The 11,897-nt window shown below is 33.5% G+C and overlaps 1 protein-coding gene across 1 annotated transcript in view; it reads left to right on the plus strand.

Annotated features, from left to right (window-relative positions):
• The first annotated feature begins 6,415 nt into the window (after positions 1 to 6,415).
• LOC111703442 (uncharacterized) overlaps positions 6,416 to 11,897 on the plus strand; it is a 14,895-nt gene continuing 9,413 nt past the window's right edge. Inside the window, exons 1-6 of the mRNA XM_023475380.1 lie at positions 6,416 to 6,701; positions 8,504 to 8,566; positions 9,592 to 9,626; positions 9,999 to 10,012; positions 10,485 to 10,545; positions 11,451 to 11,515. Of these exons, the coding sequence (XP_023331148.1) occupies positions 8,537 to 8,566; positions 9,592 to 9,626; positions 9,999 to 10,012; positions 10,485 to 10,545; positions 11,451 to 11,515 (205 nt within the window). The 5' untranslated portion in view covers positions 6,416 to 6,701; positions 8,504 to 8,536. The remainder of the gene's footprint in view (positions 6,702 to 8,503; positions 8,567 to 9,591; positions 9,627 to 9,998; positions 10,013 to 10,484; positions 10,546 to 11,450; positions 11,516 to 11,897) is intronic.

Genomic DNA, 11,897 nt, shown 5'->3' on the forward strand with positions numbered 1-11,897 from the left:
AATATTCTGTATTTATACACAGCTGGAGTGTCCGGTGTTGCCCAGGTTTATATTATTATTCAAAGTCATAGTTAGTCCTGATGTTTTCCTACACTTGGTATTTCCAAAAAAAATGTAAGCCCTTGAGTCAACCCTTGAGTTCTCTAAAATGTCAGCTAATTGGGTTCAGCAGTTTGGCCAGCAATAGTGAACATTATATATATTTATGAATTATAGTCAATATATAAATATAAACTGTATATGTATATATATATTTAAGCGAAAAGCTTTAATATACAGGGATAAAAAGGGAAAATAGATTGTCAAGTACAATAGATGACAACATTACATCCGTCCTACGATACTTCTGACCTACACGCATGTGATTTTTCAGCAGCTTCTATACTTTATATCGGATACTCACTCAATTGAAAAAAAGTATGTGTATCCGACCTACTGTATTTCGGTTGCACACTTAACTTTAGGTTGGATGCAGACCTTTTGTAGGTCAGATGAACTACCTTAGTAGGTCAGATACTCAACTTTGGTAGGTCGGATGCACAACTTTTGTAGGTCGATCGGATGCACAACTTTTGTAGGTCGGATGCACACATTTTGTAGGTCAGATGCACACATTTTATAAGTCAGATAACACATCTATGAAGAGATTCATACATTTTGTAAGTCTTACGCACAGTCATTAAGTAGTTACTGCGCGCGGCCCAGAAATTGTCTTAACCTAATCTAACTCCCACAGATCAGCTATTACTTTGCCAATTTCATAAATGTGCACGCAGCGCTCGGCCCCCTAGCCTGTCCTAGCTGCTGCGCTAGGCCCAGAAATTGTCTTCAACCTAACCTAACCACACATTTCAGCTATCACTTAGTCAAATAGATAATGTGGCCGCAGCGCTCGGCCCAGACTTAACCAAACTTAACATCCGACCTACAAAAAGTGTGCACCCCTCAAAATGTGTTCATTAAAACTATGAAAGTTGCTCATCCGACCTACAAAACTGGGCATCCAACCTACAAGAGTTGTGCATCTGACCTACAAAAAGTTTGCATCCAACCTACAAAGTATGTGCATCCGACCTACAAATTTAAGTGTAACGGGAACAACGAGATCCTTGGTAGTACTGTCAACTAAATACTGACAAGATCTGCAGTTCTTGCGTAGGTCGGATTAACAAAACAGAATGTACATCTAACCTACAGATGTTGTAGGTCCGAAATATCGTAGGACGGAAATGCTGTAGAACTGAGTAGCATTACCATGATTTTGCCCGGAGAGTTGAAATAGGGGATTGTGATACATGTCCCTAGTCAAACTTTTCAAGGCCTTCTCATTAAAAAAAAATAGACCTCTATCTTTAATGGTTAGGGTGCAAGGGAGGATTTTTAAAAAGTTCAAAACGTACGAATTGGAAAAATGTTCAAAAATAAATATTTTTACTCTTGACAAATATTAAGTTGTGACTGATGTTATTACATCCATTTTCAAGGGCTTTTCAAATGTATAAATTGTATAGCCCTGTAGCTGATCCACCGTTTGACTGTCCTCCACCCTACCCAGTTGAAATAGGGGATTGTGATACATGTCCCTAGTCAAACTTTTCAAGGCCTTCTCATTAAAAAAAATAGACCTCTATCTTTAATGGTTAGGGTGCAAGGGAGGATTTTTAAAAAGTTCAAAACGTACGAATTGGAAAAATGTTCAAAAATAAATATTTTTACTCTTGACAAATATTAAGTTGTGACTGATGTTATTACATCCATTTTCAAGGGCTTTTCAAATGTATAAATTGTATAGCCCTGTAGCTGATCCACCGTTTGACTGTCCTCCACCCTACCCTATGCATAAAAAAATGGCAAAATTTGTTCACAACTTTGAAGTTAAAAAGTGAAGAAGTTTTAGCGTCCTAATGTCAGCCGTTTTTAAGTTTTTTTTCAGAAAACTACGGGGGGGGGAGTCGGAAAACACCCCCCACACCCTGATCGTGATAGGTTTAAGTCTGCAGGTGGGCATGGATCTTTGTAAGGTGGGGGGGGGGGGTCCTGTACCCAGTTAAAGACACTAGAATGGATGTGCAATTCTAGAGGATTTCTTAAAGGCCAGCTTTAATTTCAATATTTCAGAACTCTATGTCAAAAAGTTTTAGAGAAGGTTTTTATTACAACAGTTTTTAAAATGTAAACAAATATCCTCGAGGCTCGGTGTGCTGATGGTTAAGATTGCTCTTTTAAGAAAGAGAAGGAATTTACATCCTACGTATTCAATTCTCTCTTAACACTCCAGTTCGGTAAATCTCTTTAAACCAGTTACTTATGATGACTTGGCTAAGCTTGATTAAAGTTGGCTGCTTATTGATATACTCTTGTTCTCAAGTAGTAGTTCCTCCAATGCCCAGCCTTTACACATTTACTATTAACTGTATTGGGTTGGTAACTGCATTGTCTGCATCTACCCTGCTGATAAGCTTCTTGAACTCGAGACCCTCTGCACAAAAGAACCTGCTGAATCGAATCCTGGCTCTACTCACAATTATTCTAATGTTTGGGACAGTTAGAAACTTTCTGGTGTCACTTCTAGCCTGCTTTTGGAACACAGAGCTAAAGGAATTCATCAATGATTTCCCGGCTTTAAGCACTGGACTACTCTCATTTAGAACTTGTTCAATAATAGAATCTGTTCTAGCATGCCTACTCTCTGGAGGAAGACTTCTTTTGGTGTTGAACCCTGCCATGTTTCACAACATTAATCCAGCTTCTACATGGGCTGTAGTTGCAGGCATAGTTGCAATCATCCTAACTGCTCTAGACTTCACATATGGATTCTTCATCTGTAATAAATACTCAAAAACTAACCCAATTTTTATGTTAAAAGCTGAAACCGGAATTGCTGTTGAGATTGAAGTCAATCATTTCTCTAACGGCAGCTTAAACAACACAGGGCAAAATAATGATCCTAATGGTTCATCTTGTAAAATCCTTCCAACCGTAACTATTTTGGTCTGTTGCATGATAGTTTTGGAACTAGTTAAACTAGTCTGGTTGTTCCTGAAGGAGTTTAGGAAAGTGAAGAAAGATAAGAAGATTGAGCCAATACAGATGAATCACATCAGACCCAATCCTTCACAGCTAGCTGGCAGTAGTAAAAGACTAAGGAAAAAGAAGACAATTCAGCGATGTGAATCATTCCCAAAGATGTTAAAGCCAGGAACTACCAGAAGAAACTCACTTTGCCTGAGTCTAACTATGTCCGAAGCAATGATAAAAAAGGTAGCCAAGGAACCCCCAAGGAGCCCTCTTAATCCAGATGCGTCCCCCATAGCTGTCATTAATAAAAGGGAACTTTTCAAACATGTTATTGAAAAATATGTTTTCAGAACAGCCAGCTTTATTACAATCGTAGCAATGGTTGAAATAATAGTGACCCTTTGTGTTGCCTTGAAATATGCTGGTGAATCTGGAACCTGGACTCAGATAGCTCTCAGCAGACTTGTGGCATATGTTTTAGTTGTTGTCATTGTTTCTTGTGATAAAGATATCATGTTTTATCTGTCCACTTTGCTCCATCATTGATTTACATACGTGGAGCAGGAGCAATCCATTGATTCGTTGGTTGAAACTTTTCTTTAAAATTAAATTAATCAACTATCAGTAAACCCGGTTCTTGATATCTGTAAACTAAGAAATTGAAATTAAGAGCATCAGTTACATTTGCATTATCACTTTAACTCTCACAGTAATATACTGATACAAAAAAGTGATATTCCTACACAATCAGGATTTGCGTGAGTTTATCACAATCGTTCAACAAAAACTTTCCATAGTTAACAGAAACTTTTATTTGACATGATGTATCGCTTAATCTGTAAAAAATGGCTGACTAATTACTCAAGATCTTAAAAATATAGAATTATTAATTATTACTGACTGAAAAAATTAAGAACAGAGACGTTTTGACCTATGTCTGTAAAATTTGTTTTACTTATCTGATTGATGTTTGTTCTTAGAGTTATAAATAAATACTTGCGTTAATACCTTTACTTTTATACAAAAGACCTGACGGGTAACTTTAAGTGACACGCCATGGTAAAGATGGCAATGCCAGATTCTCAAGTTTAAAAGTTTTGCTTGATCAAGTATGGATTATGTCTTTTTAACTGTAAAACATAATTTATTTTATTTAAGGGTTGTGGAAAAAGCATATAAACAAAACAATATATCAGTAAACCTGTTTCAAGTTTTTTATCGAAGTCTTTTTATTTTTTGTTTTACTTAAGATTGATTAAAAGATGTATACCCCAATATTTTGTGTTACGCCGTTCTCTTATCATTAGATATTTGACATATGGGTGTACCACCAGAGATAAAAGAGTTACAGAGATTGATTATCAGCTAAAAAATGCGATATTTTCCACAGCATGTTCTATTGTGTACAAGTACTGTACACGACCAATCAGTAAAAATCTGTTTTCAGGGATATATAAGGATCCTTTGGATACGAAACACAAAATCTTCAAAATAAGACTGAATTCATAATTGTTATGTTTCATGTTTAAAATTGGAGTATTTTTTAAAAGTTGTTAAACGCAACCCCTAAATGGGTATTATGTTCAACAAGTGGCAGTAAGATGGCACTCTAAAAACCTATTGTAAAAACGTAGCATGTTGTGCCGGGTGAATTTAGGCTTACGTAGCCCACCCTGTGAAAGGAGATAAGCAGTCTGTGTAGTCTGTGGTGTACCCTATAAACCCTTTTAATCGTAACTATTGAGTTCAGATGGACGATAAATAATTTTTGTCCAATGCATTTGCATTGATTTGCTAATGTCTTAAAGAAAAATCGAACTCTCAGACACAATTGAGTTGTGTCCTTTTATCCGTAAGACATTTAAATTTTTTTTTTTGATTTTTAGAATATTTCCCTATTTTTTTCTTACGTCTATCTTTTTCTTTCATGTTTACAAAATCTGATTTATGGATTATGTTTAGAATCTAGAAAACTGATTATTTTCGTTTGTGGTTTCTCTACAAAAGTGACTTTCGCATTTCTATAGTGTAGGAAAACATATAGAAACTATTAAAACTTAGAAAAACGACACTATTTTCCACATTATTGATCAGATAACAGGTTTCAAGGCTACCGTTTATAAAATCGTGCGTTGCCATTATGCACGATGGGTCACATAAAATTACGCTTATAGTCCCTTTAAGATTAGAATTTAATACGTATGTTTATAAAGGGCTTTAACAAAACAAAATATAATTGTTCACAAAAATCGTAGAATCAAACAATCCATTTTTGCAATAACTGTTTTTAGTCGTGAAATTGATAAATGTTAATATTGAAATGTCCAGAACTACGAAATAATCTTATTCCTATTTAATATCCCGTGAGTGCTCACATTGGATATCGAGATTAAACGTTTCAAAATGACCAACAAGTTTGTTTGTACTTCTGATTATCGTTCATGACAAAACCACTAGATTAAGTAACTCCTCAAAGTTTTGACCAATGAGAAAGCTTATTCAATTTTTATTTTACAGAAAAATAGAGTTTAAACTTATTCCGTCAATTCTAAAACAGTAAAATTAAATTTAAATCAAAGTATTTTTAAATTGAATTCTATTTGTAATCCTAACGTTTACTTCAATTGAATTACAGGTCAATACAAAATTAAATTCTAGAACTGTTTGGTGTCCAATTTTAAGACACTCTGAAACTTGAATAATAAATCCTGTATATGCCCCTAAACTCACACAGAGCCCAATCCCCTTATATATGCCCCTGCTCCTCCATCCCCCCCCCCAAAAAAAAATTCCTGTATATGCCCCTGAAGNTATATATATAGATGTATATGTTGCGTATAGCTGGCCAAACGGCTGGACCGATTAGGCTGAAATTTTTTGTGGACACTCATGGGGGGCCGGTTGATGGTATAGGCTAAAAAATTTGATTTTTTTCAACATTTTTTTCCACGGGCAACGCCGGGCCATTCAGCTAGTTTTAAATAAATTTAAATAAATAAGGAAATGACAGGGTTTCCCATAAAGAATAGGACGTTAATGAAGATCTACAACTTTTAAATTCTGTCGATATTTTTCTAATTGATCTTGATTCCAGTTCTTACAGCTTACAATGAAACAATTATTCAAGAAAAAACCATAATGAAAACCTTCAAGTCGGCATTCTTTATAAGTTTTCCAAATATAAAAACAAAGATTTCCTAATATGTTTAACTTGTCAAGCTACTTCAATAATAATGATTAATGCTTTACAATAATGTTTCATAAAGAAAGAAACTGATTATTTCCCAACAAGATATGATTTTCTAAACATTACATCTTTCAACCATAGTGTGAGTAATCAGTTAAAACTTAAAAAATAAAGTTAAGATGAAAGGTAGATGACAAATTTAAAAATGCCACAAACTAATTTCCTTATCTCTATATCTTTGAAACCTGCTGGTGAATAACTTCGACTATTTGTATTACTAGAACTTATATTTTAATATATATAAAAGGTCTATATACGACAACAGGGTAAAAACGATGTATTCAGTTCGTCTAACAAAAATTGCATGAACAATTTAAAAAATTCTAATTTTTGAATAATTAAGTCTGTATCCGAAGTAAAAACCCTATTGCAATATGAGCAGAGGTTCTTTAACCAAGCTGTTGAAGCACTAGATGTATTCTCAACCTTAACAAAGGTAAAATATAAACAAGGAAATTCGTCTTAAAGGGAATGTCAGCGTAATTTTAAGTGACCCTTCATCTAAAGATGGTAATGTCTGATTCACAACGGTACCCTTGAAACCTTAATTTGTTGTTCTTTTGATTCTGATAATTTATCCATTGCTTCTTAAAATTAAGAAATGGACAAATCACTATTGCAAAGAAACCGCGTTGTAAAATGGGCCATAATTGCAATCGACATCTTAAATTTACGCTTCCAGTATCTTTTGTGTGAAGTATTGATTATCTTAAACTTTTGATCTATGTATCCAATGATGGGCATTTTTAAAGGAATTGAGTCTTTGCCACAAACTCTGATTTTCTCTTCCCTATGCAACCAAATGTCGTAGACCTTTGACATTTATTAGATCAAATAAAATAAGTTTGAAATATCAAAGGTTTACGACATCGGGGTCCAAAGATAGAGGGATTAGATAATCAGAGTTTGTGGCAAAGACTCAATTCCTTTGAAGATAATTGCTTATTCACTCAAAAGTTATCTCTGCAGTGTATTACCAACACTTGATATCGAAGAGTAATCAGGATAAATCATGATGTCTGTTGAAATGAAGGTCATATGATGCTTAATCCATAGATTAAGTTCCGACTTCTGTACATCTGACAGTCAGGAAAATATAGCACGTTTAAAGAGGAATATATATCACGTTTAAAGAGGAATATATAGCACTTTTAAAGAGGAAAATATAGCACGTTTAAAGAGGAATATATAGCACGTTTAAAGAGGAATATATAGCACGTTTAAAGAGGAATATATAGCACGTCTAAAGAGGAATATATAGAACGTTTAAAGAGGAAAATATAGCACGTTTAAAGAGGAAAATATAGCACGTTTAAAGAGGAATATATAGCACGTTTAAAGAGGAAAATATAGCACGTTTAAAGAGGAAAATATGGCACGTTTAAAGAGGAAAATATAGCACGTTTAAAGAGAAAAATGTAAAAAGTTTAGTAAGTATAGATTATGAACGGAGGATCAGATTCTGAATTTGTAATTTTTCTACTTTAAAAATGTGCCTCAATCATCATTTTCAGAGATATAAATCTGACAAACTCGACAAACAGCTAAATCTATTTATTTCAAAAGAAAAGAAAAATTGAGCAAAGACTGAGAGAACGTCTTTTGCGCAAGCAAATCAACTCTATAGCAAAAACATCCGCGAAAATGTGAGAAAGTTTTAAGTGACATTGATTTGACAGACATTCTTTAATTCTGAAAAATTTATCTGCAAAGTTTGACAAGAATTAAATTCTCGTCAATCATTTTTGATTTGAAAACCTCATTAGGGTCATTCCAAAATAAAAGGGACAGGCTCCGACCTCAGAGGTCTCCAAAAACATTTTATGAAATAAAATATGTTTTTATTCAAACATTAAGGTGTGTGCAAAATCTCAGCCACATCAGGGATGGTCACTTCCAAAAATGTCAAAAAATTGTCCCTTTTGTTTTGGAATGGCCTCGGTTTGGACCAGGGAGTAAGGAATAGAAGGGAGATATAACTGACGCGGTTCGCCCTACCAAATGATTTTACATTCTTTGCAGACGGTTCTTCATTTGAATATGAAATATTCAGAAAAGGTTATTGTATACGCAGTTAGTGTACATCATGACAAATATTTCTTATTCAAATGGAGTACCGTCTGCAAAGCATGTATAATACTATGGTAGGGCGAACCGCGTCAGTTATATCTCCCTTCTATTCCTTACTCCCTGGTTTGACCCACTATAGAGATGTATAGGAAATATTTCCTTTTCTAGGTGTTTGAGGATTATATTGAGAGTTATAAAGAAATGGGAATACAAACATGGGATGAAAAAAAGGTAAAACATGTTTATTCATATTTCTTAACAGCGACTGAATACTTTATTTCAAGTAACTGTTTATATCCGATTCACAACGGTCACCTTAAATCCTTTGTCTGATCAAGATCTAGACGAGATAGCTTTCATTTCTCGTTTTTTTAATGCTGCAATAATTTACCCAGATGGTTTAAAGGGACAGACCGGCTATGTAAGGTAGTTAAACTGAGTATGCAGTGTTGTGAACAAATTCTTTAGGTTTCATTTGAGATATATGAAACGTTTTCCACGATGCAAAATTACTGAGTTTGAGCACAAAGTCGACGTTCAAAATGATTTATGTGGGTACGTTTTCAGAATCCGTTTTTGTTTTTAAATATTAAATAACGACGACGAAAAATATAGTACAAATTCTACAGTACACTAATACGATGTTAAGGAACATATTTCTCAAGAGAAATTTATCAATAAATCTAAATAATCAAATTAATTATTTCCTTTACATCATTATATTCAATTTCTTATTTTCTATGAATTTGTTCGCAGATTTCTTCAAATTCTTAAAATGTCGTATTTTTAAAAAAAAATTCAGAAAATCTGCAGAAAACTTTTGTGACTAAAGAGAGATTATAGAAACTAACATTTGAATAAGATTACTTATTTTCTATGATAAGATTAATTTTTATTTTCTCAACCTGTTCCTAAACAACTAATTAGTTTACTGTAGAATTTTTTGTACATTTTTGTCGTTGTTATTTAATAATTTAAAAAAAACAATTCGGAAAACGTATTCACCCAAAAGTACGATTTTGAACGTCGACTTTGCGCTCAAACTCAGGATTTACAGATTTTTCAAACGTTTCATATGTCTCAAATGAATCCTAAAGAATTTGTCCACAACACTGAATACTCAGTTCAACTACCTTTACATAGCCGGTCTGTCCCTTTAAAGGGTATCGTTGTGAATCGGACATTCCACTCTATCAATTGAGGATCTTTCGTAGTTACGTTTACAGTTCCTTTAAGATGTTTTTTTTTTATTTTAGATGGAGGATCCCGTAAAGGCGTATTTGCTGATAAGGAAAACGAAAAATAAAAATAAAATTTTTTAAAGTAAATTTTTCATCATGTAATAAATGTAATTGTAAGTGGTACAATGGCATGCCAGATTCACAACGGCACCATTTAACGTTTGCTTAATCAAGTTTAAATTATTTTCTTGTTTTTTAATTCAACTAATTATATTCTTTATGATTTCTATGCAAAAGTAACCTGCGGATTTTTTGCTTCATAAACAATAAAATTATTTAGAGAATTAAACACTTTTTAAGCTATAGTAAGACGTCTTTTTCTTCCATATCATTGATCAGATTATTCTGTTAATCAAAGTACAAAAGTATAAACTGTTTAATTTCACTTTAATTTCAAATCTTATTTTTCGTTCTAAATTCAGACATACTGCTCTAGGTTAGTAATATTATCAAAATTGTTTTTTTTAGAAGGATTTGAGTCTTTGCCACAAAGTCTGATTTTCTACCTGCTATATCTTTGCTACCCAATGTCTGAGATCTTTGATATTTCAAACTATGAATTATGTTAGATTAAATAATCTAAGTTTGAAATATCAAAGGCTTTCACCATCAGGTTTAAAAGATTTTAGGATTAGAAAATCAGAGGTTGTGACAAAGACTTTACATTTAATTCATAAATTGATACATATTATTTAAGCAACAGCAACCCATTGTTGATTGTCATTAAATAAATCAAAAAAACTTTTCTCTGTAAATTGTTTTGCTTAAACTTAAGCGGATTTTAACAAATCTGCATTTTCAATTTTGTAGTCTTTCTTATCTTTCTATCATTGGGACTGCATATAAGATGTAGAAATAAGATATTCAGAATTCTTTTTTCTTCAATAATTGTCTAATCTACAATACAGGTTGGGAGAGTGTTCACTTGAAACTTGTTGAAAATATTGAGAAAATAAACAAAGTTATCAGGTGGAGACAATTTATGCTTAATATGTTTACCTTTTGATTTTTCTATAGTAATCTTTATTTTTATTAATATCTCTGATATACAAACTTTGGTGTCCATTAGGGCCTGATGCAATCAGGGTTCAGCCATGTGTTTGTTCATTCTGAACCAATAAAAAAAGTATGGCGGTAACATCTATCTTTCTATATATCTCATTATCCACTCAGAGTTATGAATCCTTCAATATTTACTTGTACTAAAACTATAGTGATATGTTTCTTGTTTTTTATTAATTCCTCTTCGATATCACGTGTTGGTTGTTCGTTCCCTGCGGGTTAACATTAATTCAGGGATCAATCACTTATATCTCACATTTTAAAGGTGTCACAGTGGATATTGAGATCAAGCATATTGTGGATTCGTGCTATTTAACGTCAAGTTAGGATGTTTGTCATGAATCTGTTTCCACCATAGTTTCAGTAGAAGTAAATATTTCCATTTACTGATAGCGCCGATTGGAGGATTCATAATTCTGATTGGATAATGAGATAGATAGAAAGATAGATGTTACCGCCATACTATTTCTATTGGTTCAGAATAGAAAACAAACAAATGACTGAACCCTGATGGGATCAGGCGCTAATGGACTTGGCATACAGGAGTGTTTCAAGCATTCGTCTCCATCTTACGCGGATTGATTCAATTGTTCCCATGATGGTCATACCCTGCGAGGATAGCTTTAATTGACGGATTATTTAACTAATAAAAATTATAAAAATAATATCGGGATCAATCTTTCACAGAAAAATTTTCAACTTATTTATAAAGAGAATTGTACCCCCCCCCCCCCCCCCCCTCCCCGGCAAACACCCTTGTCTCTTTCCTCTTACTTCAATTTTTCATCATGCATTTACTTTTAATATTTTAGAGGAGTAGAATTGAGAGAGATGGAAAAACTGCCAGATATGAGGGATCTAGAGGGAGCTGCATTAGGTACAAATATTTCTTAGAGAAAAAAAAATTATCTGAATTATGGAGTTCTTGCCACAAACTACGATTTTCTAATCCTTATATCTGTCTGTTAAATCCAGGGGGGATGATAGTTCTCTAATCTCTACCTGTGTGCTCAGTAAGCTGTACTGTATACTTACAACTGTTTACTAATATTGATATACTATAGGTTAGGCCAGAATCTCCTTACAATAAACATATATGCAGTACTCTCTCGGTATAGTTCATGGCCTATATAATTAGTAAAGGATTAGCGTACATCATCACTCTATACACTATAACCTCGTTGATAACCGTAGAGAAATTTCTTAGAAACCCTTTAAGAAGTTTGTACGGTGTAAAATTGCTAAGCAAGAGCGCAACA

The sequence above is a fragment of the Eurytemora carolleeae genome, unplaced genomic scaffold, assembly GCF_000591075.1.
Source record: "Eurytemora carolleeae unplaced genomic scaffold, Eaff_2.0 scaffold512, whole genome shotgun sequence".
Lineage (NCBI taxonomy): Eukaryota > Metazoa > Arthropoda > Copepoda > Calanoida > Temoridae > Eurytemora > Eurytemora carolleeae.